The following is a 13,984-nucleotide window of genomic DNA, read 5'->3' as shown; positions in this document are numbered from 1 at the left end:
ACCAAAGGGGGGGGAGGTGGGGCCAAGCAAACCAGGATAAACGCGCGGAGTAATCGCCGCAGCCTTTCAGGAAGATACTGCAATACTCTTTGCATGTTTATGGTGAAGTTTACACACAGATATTCTGTATGTGCGCGTGAGAGAGAGGGATATAAAGCGAGAGGGAGGTTAGCACCAGCAAATCAATAAGAAATGCACTCAGTGACTCCGTTCTCCTCTCTTATTTACTCTCAGTGCTCAGGTCCGAGGTTGAGGTGACCACACTGCAGTGTTTAATAATCATCTCAGACTGACAGAGGTGCATCGTGAGCACAGTCCTGTACACAGTAAATAAAATACTTGAAAACCAGTGAATACTTTCTTATAAATACTCCAATATAAACCAATATATAACAGAGAAACACCCAACGCTCTTTCATACCTAAATGACAGAATGGGTCGATTTCCACTGACTTTGGCAACGTTATGAAATTGTTGTCGTTCCACTACAAAACTTTGTGATTCGGCACCAAAAGTAGGTGGTTAGGTTTTGATAAGGATTGACCTCAAATAAATACAGTTTTAACTAACGTATTGTCACATACTGTATGTCCCTAGTGTAGTATGCTGAACTGAACTAATACTGCGTTATGTTGTCATTAAAACAAGTGTCTCACCTGTCTCTTGGGTGAAATGCTGCTTTCAAATGAAACTCACGAGCTTGTGTTTACCACATGGTAAGCCTTGTGCTACCTTTAAATGGGGTCGTGGGCACCCTGTTCCCAAGAAGAGGCCATACTCGTATGGTATTCACAACCTCAAAGGAGAAAATTTTCTCAAAGCTCTGAGTTCACGACTTCTGACGTGTTTGCTGATGTTTTCAAAAAGACCAAAGACCGTTCAGCTTAAAGTCAACAAGTTTTTCTTCATAATTTTATTTTATGTCTGAGGAAAATGTTAATTCTCCAATGGCCTTATATTTTTCCTCTGTCATCATGCCATTTCCATTTCCCGCATTATGTAACCTGCTTACTAGCTTGCTAAATTGTCAGCATTGGTGACTTCTAGACACCATAGACTGTACGCCAACTGTAGCGTACATGTTGCCATTGACTAGCAGCACTCTCACAACTTCACCACTTGAATACTGCATATTGTGTACTTCTCATGTTGTAACCATAAGCTCACAAGTTCCATTAGAAGGCAGTGATGCACATGAACTTTTGAACTTGAAGCTCTCAGAAAGTTTTCAGTTATGAGGTTGTGAATACCACTACAACACTACAACATCTGAACACAGTAAAAGTCCTGTGCTTGTTTGACCCATCCACCACCTCTTCAACCACCCTTTAGGGACTTTCTCCATCTTTATGCAACAATACACAGACGTACTTTTCTTTTTAAAGTACGTCACCTAACTTCCTCCTCCGCTCACACCATAATAATGGCCACTAAGTGGGCACCGCCTTCAAATAAAAGTATGGGTCATAATCAGCTGCTTGCACAGTCAACCTATATGGCAGTTTTTTCAGTGAGAAAATACCACATTCTGTAGACAGTCTGAGATGAGAATACAACCTCATGAGGACATATTGTGAAGGTTTGAGCAAGGTTACAGCTGCTTTCTATGAGCAGAGGGTCAGAGTGAAACCTTGCTCCCATCTTTTGACCATCAAGGAAAGGTGGGATGCATGAGATTAACTTCCTCACAATAACTTGCATCCTTCCCACCACCACTATCACCACCACCAACCACCCACATATTCTTTTTCTTTACTTCCCCTTCCCAAGGGATGCCAGTACACTCCTCCTGCCCTAATGGGAGATTCTCAGTGTAGGCTACTGCCTTTTATCCCCTTAGGCTCTGACAGTGTATGTGCACTTGTGTTACTACATGTATGTCTGAATGTGTGTGTTGAGCGATCCCCCTTCCCCCAACATATGCACTGTGTACATACTGCTCACAATAGCTTGTCTCCTGAATGCATCACAGCACATGTGCACTCACATGCACTCTCAAAGATCGACCTAGATGTTTTACAATAACTGTACAATGAGAGCATGCAGAAGCACCGATAGACTGACTGACTCATCTACTGTAAACAAGCCACATAGAAATAATATCAGCTCAAGCACTTAAACACATACTCTTTTTCCTTTTTTTTCTGGTTTTCTCCCTGTGCCCTTTTTTTCTCACTCGCTATCCCTTGTGATGCAAACAAAGCTCTATGCATGCAGACACACACACAAACACACACACGTGCATTTCACTTTAATAGTCTTGCAGAATCCTCTTGATGCAGCATCACGAAGCGCCTACCCTATCTAACCTCACTTTGTGCTGACACAACCAAATCCTCCCAACACACGCCACATGGAAACAGACAATAACGGACCAACCAAAACATTCCAACACACTGACATTTATTACATCAAATGTGCGCACAGTTATTTTCGCTCACCGAGTTTTTCCCCTCGGTTTGACCCATTCCAGCTCTCCAACACCACTCAATAAAAGCCAGCAGCTGTGTTTACCTCCATTACTCATCTACTCACGCCTTCACTTCGATCATTTTTCCTCTCTTTTTCAACTGATGCTGTGCCGTGCTGATACCTGGTTGAAGCAGCTAATTAGGAGGAGTTATGGTCCGTAGCATGAACCTACACTTGGTTGAGTTCAAGCCAAAGAGCCTGTGGAATGCCACAGGCACCCCAAATGGATCCCACATGTTGTTTGCATAATTTCCTCCCCTACCAGTTGACCTACAGTACAGAACTGGAAACGAAGTTCACAGTGATCCCTGCAGCATCTTTACGCAGGTCTGCTGAAACCATCTGCACTGAAGCTGGAGAGCTGCAGCTCCCAAAAGATTCTGTAAAGGGAAACTCTTCATGTAAAACGAGCTCCAAAAAGGGTCCAAAACAGTCTGAAAATGCTGACTCTGAATGCTCTTTTCTTGGCTTCCTTCCTTCTCTCCTTCCTCCTGATCACCAGCCATATTTGGCTACAGTAAAATACACACTCGGTTGACAGGGGAAACATCATCACAGACGGACAGGCCCTCCATTGACATACCTTTCCATCCTAGCCATGGAAACATGTCGAGCGACCTTAAAATCAGAGTCTGGGGGCAAGCTCTGCTAAATGAGTCACTTCCAGTAAGCACTGAGTGTGCTACTCTGGAGATGGTGTAATTACTAGGAAAAAAAAACCTTGGATCACTGCGCTGGTCGGGCAACATCATCTTTACTTCTGCCTCCCTTAAGGTGGTGTGTGGCAATTTTCTAATTCTTTCTTCTAGATAAGCTCAGTAGCTCTAGAGAAGCTTATAACAACAATAGGCCCCTTTAGACCTGGGGAATATGGAGAAAAAAACACCACAAAAAATTTGACAAAATAGCTTAATATCGCACTAATATTGTAGAGTAGCCTGTTGGTGCTTTCACAAAATATTTGCAAAATATGATTTTTGATAAATAATCATGAGTAGGGCTGGGTGTCATTTAAAACAGTTATGATACGTACCAAAACTAGGGCAGTACTCAACGCAGAATTCTGCCAGTTGAATTGGATTTGGCTGTTCGATACAAATATTTGACTATTTGTTTTGTTTTCCATACAAAGTTTTAAAGACTGAATGGGCTTCGCGGGACGTTCATTGTGACGACAACATTTTTGTCATATAGCAAACAAACTAATGGCGCAAATGATGGGTAAGAAATGTGCAACTATATATACAATCGAGGCTGCTGTCTACAGCTGCAAACAGTAGTGTAAAAGTCAAGAGCACACCCTTTGTTGCAAAATCTGGGAACCAAAACGTCTCCAGAGGTACACTGCACAGACAATAAAAAAATGCTCAACTCAGAGCAATCTCAGCCAACTGAGGGTCTCTGACTGATGATTCAAATCTCCGACTTTCAAAGGGCAGACTTAACCAATACCAGTACAGTCAAAACGATACCAAAACCAACAGAGTACTTCAGGCATCATATTCAATTGTCAAATTGCACTCATTTGTGCAAAATGCCACAAACTATACTTTCTAATGTTTTGGTGGCATCTCAGCATGCCAAACTGCCAACTTCGTCAAATGCGTTGCGCTCCACTTCACCCAACCCGACTCTATGAGCTGCAGCTTCTGCGGCAGTGAGCCAATCACACCTCGCATTTAAATCGAAGAGCACTTTCAGTGGTTGACTAGTCAACCAGTCATTCTGCACTTGAAAAGTTTTAATATTACTTGGCACTGACTTATTTCAGCCCATACCTCAGAGGTACTGAGTACAGATACCCAGCACAAGTCATGTGGATATAATGACTGATGAGTGTGAAAAGGTTCATTTTAGAACAGCTAGAGGAGGGTGGTTTGTTCAGAAAATCACATCACTTTACTGTAATGCAGGTTTAAGACCAGAAACAAGACAACATTTACAATATTACATAGGGGTTGAGCGTTACATCAATATTATATGGATATCGTGATATGAGACTAGATATTATCTTAGATTTTGGATAATGTAATGTAGGGCTGGGCGATATGGAGAAAATCACTCTCTGTATATTTTTTGTCCAACCTCGATATTTCAACAATATTCTAAGCTATTATTATAGTAATAATAGAACAGTCTGGTAAATTCAGAAAATTACAGCACTTTACTGTTATTCATCCTTTACAATCATGAAAAGACAACTCAAACAATAATGGCTGCAATCAATAATAATAATTATTTGATATTTCTATTGATTATATTCTTGATTATTTGATTAGTCTGTAAAATGTCACAAATTGGTAAAAATTGTTGGTAAGTGTTTCCCAAAGCCCCAATATGACATTTTTAATTGTCTTGTCTTGTCATCAACCCAAAAATACTCAGTTTACTGTCATAGACGAGTAAAGAATCAGAATATATTTTTATTATATTTTTAATATAATTTAAGAAGCTGGAATCTGAGAATTTTTGCTTTTTTCTTTAAAAATGTACACAGATTAATCGATTACCAGATTAGTTGCAGAGTCATTAAATAGTTGACAATAATATTCATATTCATAATATTCATAATAATATTGACTAATCATTGCAGCTCTACTTGCAATATTACGATTTCCAAAATCTATGATGATGTCTTGTGTCATTTCACAATATCAATATACTATCAAAAAATTTCCCAGCACTAACTTAATGTCATAACTGATGTCATTTCTTCGTTTTAAAGGCTAAATTACAGCAAAGTGATGTAATTTTCTGAACTTATATGACTGTTCTAATATTTGCCCTAACACACTTAGTCATTATATCCAAATTACTAGGGCTTTGTTTCTATACACAAAACCTTTAAGATATCGACCGAAATAACCCAGTACAAAGTAGCATCGAAACTTCTCCAGTCAAACAATATCTGCATGGGATCCTTGACTTGACTTTTTTATGGTTTTGCTTGCAGCCAATCACCACAAGCGTTCAGCTGAATTCAACATGTGATTGGCCCTCTACTGCAGAAGCTAAAGTCATACAGTTTTTTGTGTAGGGTTGCAGCAGTATACTGGTTTCAAGGTATATGGTACTATGAAAACTGATGGTTATCACACTGTGTACATTTCCTTATCTGCTGTATTGACTGCCTGTTAATCCTGTTAATGTTTTTTACACATACTTCTATTTTTAAAACTTGTTTCAAGTTTCAGGCATTTCCTCAGCCATTCCTTTATGGGTAACTGTAACTGAAAATGACAATGGTAATTATGTAATACCACAAACCATGATATTTTCTAAGACGGTCATTGTACTGTAAAACCTCATACCTTTGCAACCAATCTGTGGAGTGATGAAATTGAGCGCGGTGTATTTGACAAAGTTGGCAGTTTAGTTGGTTGGTGGCATTTTTCTCAAATGAATGCCTTCATTCTCATGAGTGGAATCAGTGGTGATTCTGGTGGGGCCCCAGCCACAGGAGGGGCCTCCAACTAGCGTTCATCTCCATTATGTTTTCACAAAAATGTAAATATTTTTTTCCAAAGTTCACATTGGTATTATTTTCAAAATATAAATCGAAAGATCAAAACAAAGTTTGTCAGCCTTTGGGGGCCCCCTACTGGCCTGGGGCCCCAGAAAGTTGCCTGCTTTGTCTACTGACAAGCTGCGCCTCTGGAATTGAATAAAGAAGAAAAACAAAGGTATTAAATGTAGTACTCTACTGGTATCACTATCACTTTAAGGGTGCTGGTATTGTAATTTTTTAAAGGATACCCCGCCCTGCGAAAGTACTGATGATTACTTATCAAAAATCTTTTTGTGTAAATATTCTGTGAAACCACCGTCAGTCAACACTACAATTCATTGCAATTTTAACATCGATGTATTTGGGCAAAAATATCAGAATACTTGATTTACACTATGTTGACCACCCTAATTACTAGATGAGCTCTAGTCTCACATCAGGATACCCATATAATATATTGCCCAGACCAAGACTCCCGTTAAGAATTCAACAGAGCAATGCAGTTCGAAAAAAAGTTCGAAATACTCACAGTGATGTCTGACAAGCTGCAAACATCCATTTTACATTGTAGTTCTTTCTGACTGTGCTCACTATTTAGACGACCAACCTCAGAGTCACTGGCTGTTGCACAATACTTTCCATACTCTCTCTCTCTCTCTCTCCTTCTCTCTCTCACACTCAGTCACAAAACACACATGCTCTAGCACTCCATGTACACCCTTAACTCAATTTTGGTAAACAAACGTGGGCTGGACACTGGGGTCAAAGGTTGAATCCACAAGAGAAATCGCAAAGGGAGAGAACATTTTGTCATCTTCTGACATGGTGAAATAACAGCTCGGGGAGTTCAGCTCACAGCCCTATGAATATTAAGTCTCATTTCACGCACATGCAGGCAGTTAACTATCATGGCTCGCCACTCAGAATGAAACAACAGCAAACAAACAGCCAACATTTTGTATTTCTAAAAATCTCGATATGACCTTTTTGTCCTGTCGATTTCACGGCAGGTAAATCTATCGGTACATAAAGTCACCCGTCTATCTGGGTGCTGTCTGTGTCAAACATTGTACATGCATGCCCTTGACATGCTTGTCTATTGTAAGAGTCTGTTTTGTGTGTTTTGTGTGTGTTTCAGGGTCTTTGCACAGCAGTGTCTTGTGGTTGGAAATCCGGGTTTGACGCAACGCCACCTCTTTGACCAGGGGCCACAGGATATCCCACAATGCACCTTGAGCACAACCAACCTCTATAATCTGCCCCTCTCCTCTCTGGCTTTGGCTTACAGTCCCATATGAATCTAGCCATATAGTGCACTGCAGTCTATCTGCAATCAATGACGATACACTCCATAACACCCACCTGGATCAATGATACAGCAGTCAGTCAATACGCCACCAGTTAACCCAGCTGATTAGGTGTAATACTGGGAATTTCACATCTCCCTGAATAAGACAGTGAGCATACATGTTGTTAGATGGCACATAACTAGAGCCAGGCACTTCTTCCTGAAAGACTCAATCTGTCAACACGCACCCAAATTGTGTGTTGTGATCTGTGGCAGACAGATGATGCCTTTAGTGGGGGAATCCTGCCGCACAATTAATGTGCCGGCCAGAGCGGTGTTGATGGACAGATAGAGTCTATCTGTTGGTGATTGGCTTTTTAATTGAGTCCCCCCACCTGCACTGATCTCTATCATAAGCCCTTGGACCGTGTCTGGGGTGTGGGGTTGAGCCATTGATGGAATCAGAGATTGCAGCTTGATGCAGTTGTGGGGGAAAACAACTACCACATCATGTTTTTCATGATGATATCCATACAGTTTAAAAAATGCTTTAAACATATCCAGATTTTAAGAGCATGTGTAAGTACAGCAGTAACAGAACAACAAAACTTATTTTATCACCTTGTTGAGCACAGGGAGAGACAGAAATCATGTGTGGCAAGAACACCAAAATGACAAAACTAGCCACCTAAGAAAAATAACAGCATCAGCTGTTTCAACAAATACCCAAGAACGTCATGATTTTAAGTACTTAAGCCCTCTATTCACCCCCCACCCCCAACCCCACCCATGTTGTCTATGTAGAGTGACCTAGATTAAATATAACAATATGTCAGAAATGATATATAATATATATTATATAAAAAATAAAATACTATATAAGAATATAAATAAACTGGAAACAGCTATCAACCTCTTGTTTAAACGCTGTACGCATTCAAATGCAACCAATTATCTTTGTAGCTCCCATGTTGATCACACTTTACAACCTCAAAGCACATCAACACAACAAAGTCAGAAGAAAGAAACTCAGAAACTCCAACCTTCCAAAATCACATGAATATATGATTAGTGGGTCATTAAGAATTTATCAAACATGCAAAATTTAATCGATAGGCTATGAAATGCTGTCAAAATATATGCAATATGTTGCTGTGAGCTTTGACTGAGGAGAAAATGAATTTTTTTCTAAATATTGATTAATCATTTAATTGGTTGTTAATCTTGCCGATTATCAATTAAGGAAAGTGTTAACAATTTGCAACTCTACTAGAGAGCATGGACAACGTATCCTGCTGTTTTGTTTTTTTTTTAAATTGGTTTAATTTATTGACCAGGTGCCCAAAAGGCAAGACCATGAAAATAAATTTAACAAAGTTTTAAAGTTTACTTGCAAACTGCACCAGGCGCTACCGCTCCAAAATCTTTGGAAGTGCATTTGTTAAAATAGCTGGGAGCAACTGTGAAGTGGGGCTGCATGCACATACTGCATGCATGTGGCTAAAACTGACACTAACAAACATGGGACTCCACCACCTTGAGCTAAGAAGTTGAAAATTGACAAATTAACTTAATGAACTTTTATGCCGCCCAAAAACCGCATCGCGCAGCAGCAAGAGAGTAGCACCCGATAGGTGTGCTGTACCATAGGGAAACAACAGTTTTGCTGGTAACAATTTTCAAGTGACGCGTCTCGATGTGATCAACCCTTAAGACAACTCCCTGGAAACTGTTCGTGTCCACGTCAGTAAATGAACAAATCAAAGATTCCTGTCCTATTTACACAGACACTGTTTTGATCCTGTTACCAACTCTCCCGCTGGCTTAAAGGCGAGACAACTCTGTCCCCCCATTCCGTGATCACACCTTTTATACAGAAGGGCACATCGGCATTACGAAGCGATATTCCCGCCTTGAGCAGGCAGCATAAAAGGGGCTAATGCAGCGACGCTGCGTGAAACTGCTGTGACATCACTTTTAACGCACCCCTTGCTGGATCCTTTAATCTGCAACCATACACGACCTCTATTGTCAATTGACAACCGTGTGGTTTGCGGGCTTCCACTCTCCTAAATCTAGGTCAAGCAAAAAATTACAGTCAAAATTTCTGTCACTATCGATAGCAACTTTGCAAATGACGATTCTCTCTGACCAATCAGTGTCAGTGTCTTTTCTGCCTGTGAAAAAACAAAAAACAACTGTTCCAAGAGAGTCCAGTTCAGCTGTACCATGCAACATAAAACACCTCCACGTTGCAGCGATTAACTTTAAGTATTCTTCAGCATTTTATCATATAGTCATGACTTGTTCTCGCAAAAAATACCCTGCAGATTTATGATATTATTTTCAGATAATATCCCCCTCTCTTGCCCCAAAGCTCTGCAACACACTGCCTATTGATATCAGAGAAGCCACAATGCTAAGTATGTTTAAAAGTAAACTAAAAATGTATTTCTTCACTTTAGCCTTTAACTAGCTCTGACTTAACTGCTTTGCATTTTGCTTTGCACTTGCGCACTGCTGCACTTCTTTAAAATGTTGTTTTTACCTTAATTTTATGCATTTTATATACTCTATTTAACTTTACTTTTATTAATACTATCTTAACGTGTTTTATTTTCCATTTTATGTTATGCATTCTGTGCATTCTATTTTTATCCTTATTTTTATCTTACTTTCACTAGTATTATCAAGTAGGTTTTATCCATGTGAAGATGCATTCTGTGTATTCTATTCTGATCTTATCTTATTTTTACATGCAGGTTTTATTATGTCTTTATGTCTTCTATATCTTTTCATGTGAAGCACTTGGTGCATGTAATTTTATTTTTTTACTTTGTAAAGCACATTGGACTGCATTTCTTGTCTGAAAGGTGCTATACAAAATAAGTTTATCACTATGTTATTATTTTTATTTCCGAGCTCCAACATGACTCTTCTCCACTGTTCATGCGCAGTCTCTTCTACATGTGTGGTAATATCGGCCTGCTTATTCATGCACAGGGAGAAGGCCCCTTTGTAAATGGATTTAAGTGAGAGTTTAAACGGGCACTAATCTCACTCGCTGAACATCCGTGAGCTGCAGGGGGCCTCATCCACACACACAACCCCCCTTCTTTTTTCCATTTTTCTCTGTTTTTTTCTGGATGAGACCCCCACTTATAAACACACACAAACACACACCCTATCGCCAGTTAAAGGCAAGACAGGGCCTCTCCACAACGCGGGGGTAAAGTCACAGAGGTCAGTGCTCAGTTTCCACATCAAACCCAGGAGCAGGGGCCAGAGTCTCATCCCCCCTCCCACCTTCCTCCCTCCCTTTTGCTCACTCCCTCCCCCCACACACACCCTCCTACTCCTCCTCCTCCTCCCCCTTGCTGGATGTACAAATGCCTTTGCTGTCAGCTCTGCCCTGGTCCCCTGTAATTGAAAATAACAGCCAAGGGCCAGCCCCCGGCCACTCTCCCCAACCTGGTGGCTCTCTGCCTCTCTGACAGCCACCCATCAATACCAATGACTATTACCCTGGAAGTGAGAGCGCTGCCGATGACATCCAAGACACCACCCCTGCAACACTCCCACACACACACACACACACAGACACACACACACACACACACCTCCCCCCCAGTGTCCTTCCTCCGCTACCCGAGCCTCCTAATGTTTAACCCGTTGCTAACAGCCTCATTTCTCTGTCTCTAAGCTGCTACAGTGGGCAATGGTAGGCAAACAAGCCTGTCTCTCTCACTCCCACACACACACACACACACACACACAACTCTCTTAAGGCATGCACAAAACTCTGACAGGCAGCAAACTTTTTTTTCTCCCAGCGAGAAGTGCTGAGAGAGAGTTTGGCTCACTTCACTGTATTCCCCCACTCATCCTGCAACACAGCTGATCTGAAGTTTCTTTGGAGGTAAATATATAAGAATATATAAAGTGTGGATAAACACAGGATGCTGCTCATGCCCATTCAGTGTATAGTCACTTTTTTTCCTCTCATGACAGCTTATGATTTTACACTGGGACTAGGTGTTTCAGGTCCACTCAGCAGCACGCAGGGTTGTCTTGCCCTCACCCCCCCCCCCCCCCCCCACCCCCCGCTGACACACACCAAACACAATGCCATAGGTGATCTGAGCTGTCATCTGCTTTGACAGAGAAATGACAGCTGAACGAGACGCACTGAACACAAGCACAAAGCCACAGCAACGTGACAAATGAAGCACACAGCAGCAGCCAGCAGAGGAACAGGACGAAAAAATGCACAGACCTTGTCAGAAGCTGCAGAGCCGTGGAGACTGTTTTCCTTTCTACAATCCTCTCTGTCTCCTCTCCTCCTCTCCCTCTCCTCTCCTCTTCTCACTCTGCGTGTATGTACGTGTGTTTGTGTGTGTGTGTATGTGTGTGTATGTGACAATGTGTGTGAGTGTGAGTGTATGTGAGTGAGCAGCTCCCTCCCCTTCTGCCTCTCAGCTGCTCGGCTCAGGCAGTTCTCAGGAAATGAATGGGAGCGCACAGAGAACTGTTGTACTTGCAAATGACTTACCCCGAGTCACATGATCCGCTAAATGTAGGGTGGGCCGGTGGGTGGAGGCTTCATAAGCAAAGGGAAGACAATATACTCTAAGCTTTAACAGCATGCATCGAATTACACGGGGCCCCTCCGGGGAGGTTTCCGACGCGTCCGCTCTCAGCCAGCCCGAACTCCCTCTCTCCCCCTCCCGGAGCGCAGCGGAGAGCCCCGGGCTGGGGGTGAGCACCGGAGCACCTCCCCGTTTAAAGGGGACGGAGAGGAAGGTGTGCATGAAAAGAAGGAAGGAGCAATTTATTATTTTAACTCTGTTTGATTTAAAATAATCAAGTAGATATATATAGTTGTACAGTTGTACATATAATCAAATTGTTTGAATTTTAATTTTATATAATCATGTTATCATGTAATTTACTTTCATCAGAGCTGAAACAATTGGTTGACTCATCTCTTAGTTCATCAGAAAATTTGTCTGAAGCAATTTTGATGTTCAAATGCTTAAATAAAAAAATGCCCAATTACAAATATGACTCCGATTATATTAAATTGAGCATCTTTGTATTTAAGAGAAGTACTTTGACAAAATGGCATCAGGCTGTTAAATCGTGATGGGTATTTACAATGTTTTCTGGTGTTTTATAAACCAAATAGCCACTTAAAAGTATAGACCTGGACCACCAACTTAATGAATGAATTCTCATAAACAACTTAAATATATATCTTAAACATTTCAAAAGGTGTAAGAGAATACACACATTTATTCCTAGCCTTCCCCGCTACTCATCAGTTAATTCCTGAACTTGATCACATATACATATAAATATACACAAGCACAAACATATGCGTACACATATATGCACAAACATAGATATATACAGTTTAAGCATTAATCCAAATTCTATGAACAATGCAAATTTCACACTGTGTCAGTGACGGATATATACACATATATGAAGGTGAAGCCAACCTGTTACTTTTTTATTTTCAGTTTTCTTGATTAATTAATCAATCAATTGTTTCTTTTTTGGCCTAAAATGTCAGAAAATAGTACAAATATTGCATCAAAGTCGATACATTTAATATGCTTATTTTGTTCAACCACAGAGCAAAACCCAAATATATTTAATTTACTTTTAAAGAAGAGAAACAGCAAATATTTTGACTTGAGAAGCTGAAATTGGTGAATTTGAGGCTTTTTTTGCTAAAAATAATTACCCAAACAATTAAGGGATTATTGAAAGGGTTGCAGATGCATTTCATGCTGATCGACTAATCGCTTATTTGACTGATCATTTCAGCTCAAGCTGGCTAAACTCCCAAATTTTCAACAGGTATTTATTTCTGTAAGTTTGCATCTATAAAAGAGCAACTGTTTCTCTCCTCTCAGTTGGATTGTGGTTTCTGCTCCGGCAGTAAAATGCCACATTTCTGCCTGCTGGTTAAATGACCAGCCTTGGCTAACATGCTGGAACATTTCCCAATAATGACTGCTTTTAAAATCTCTTTTGTGTCGTGCCTGAGCCACTGTACTCATGTCAGTTTTCCTCCCCGTGTTCTCCAGCTTGATAAAAGGTATCTCTGTGGTACGAGAGGCTGATGCTGATGCTGCTCGGCGCCCACAGCCAGTCCCCTGGGAGCTCTAATTAAGGTAAAGGAAGCAGGACTCATCTGCATGGCTGATGGGAGCTCGTACCACTCTACATGGTGCTTTATCGTGGAGCTGGAGCGGCGTGATTGAGAGAGCCAGAGATGATAAGGAGAGAGAGAGAGAAATGGAAAAAAAAAATACTATTTACAGTAGTACACTGAGCCTGGTCCAACTGCTACCCACTTAATATTCATTCTGTTTCACTTCAGATACTGTATGTCTTGTGTTTGCACTGAATGGAGGATAAAATGGTTGGGTGGAGACGTGAGGATGGAACGAAAGGGATGGAGGACGAGATTAATAAGGTTGGATAGGCAGGATGGTTGGGTGAATTAAGAAGTGTATTTTGTGGCTGCCTAGGTAGGAGGGGCTCGAGGTGTCCAATGGGAAGAGGGGCTGGTTGGATGAATGGACGGACAGAAAAATGGAGAGGAGGGATGATCTGGCCGTGGTGTGATGGGATATAATTGTAGACTACAAAACCAATCAGATATAGCAGTGTGGTTAAATCTTGCTTCAGAGGTTAGCGTT

At 41.0% G+C, this 13,984-nt stretch overlaps 1 protein-coding gene across 3 annotated transcripts in view; it reads right to left on the bottom strand.

Moving 5' to 3' along the window:
- Positions 1-11,949, bottom strand: part of klf12b (Kruppel-like factor 12b) — a 58,467-nt gene extending 46,518 nt beyond the window's left edge. The window contains exon 1 of one of the 3 annotated variants that reach the window (XM_042494261.1): positions 11,821-11,949. In XM_042494261.1, coding sequence (XP_042350195.1) covers positions 11,821-11,914 — 94 coding nt within the window. In that variant the 5' untranslated portion in view covers positions 11,915-11,949. Of the gene's footprint in view, positions 1-6,509; positions 6,581-11,544; positions 11,800-11,820 lie in introns of those variants that run through there. The other 2 variants (XM_042494262.1, XM_042494264.1) reach the window with 2 other exon arrangements.
- Positions 11,950-13,984: the final 2,035 nt, after the last annotated feature.

The sequence above is a fragment of the Plectropomus leopardus genome, chromosome 10, assembly GCF_008729295.1.
Source record: "Plectropomus leopardus isolate mb chromosome 10, YSFRI_Pleo_2.0, whole genome shotgun sequence".
Classification (NCBI taxonomy): domain Eukaryota; kingdom Metazoa; phylum Chordata; class Actinopteri; order Perciformes; family Serranidae; genus Plectropomus; species Plectropomus leopardus.
Note: the sequence above shows the minus strand (reverse complement) of the source record. Positions and strands in the feature narration are given on the sequence as shown.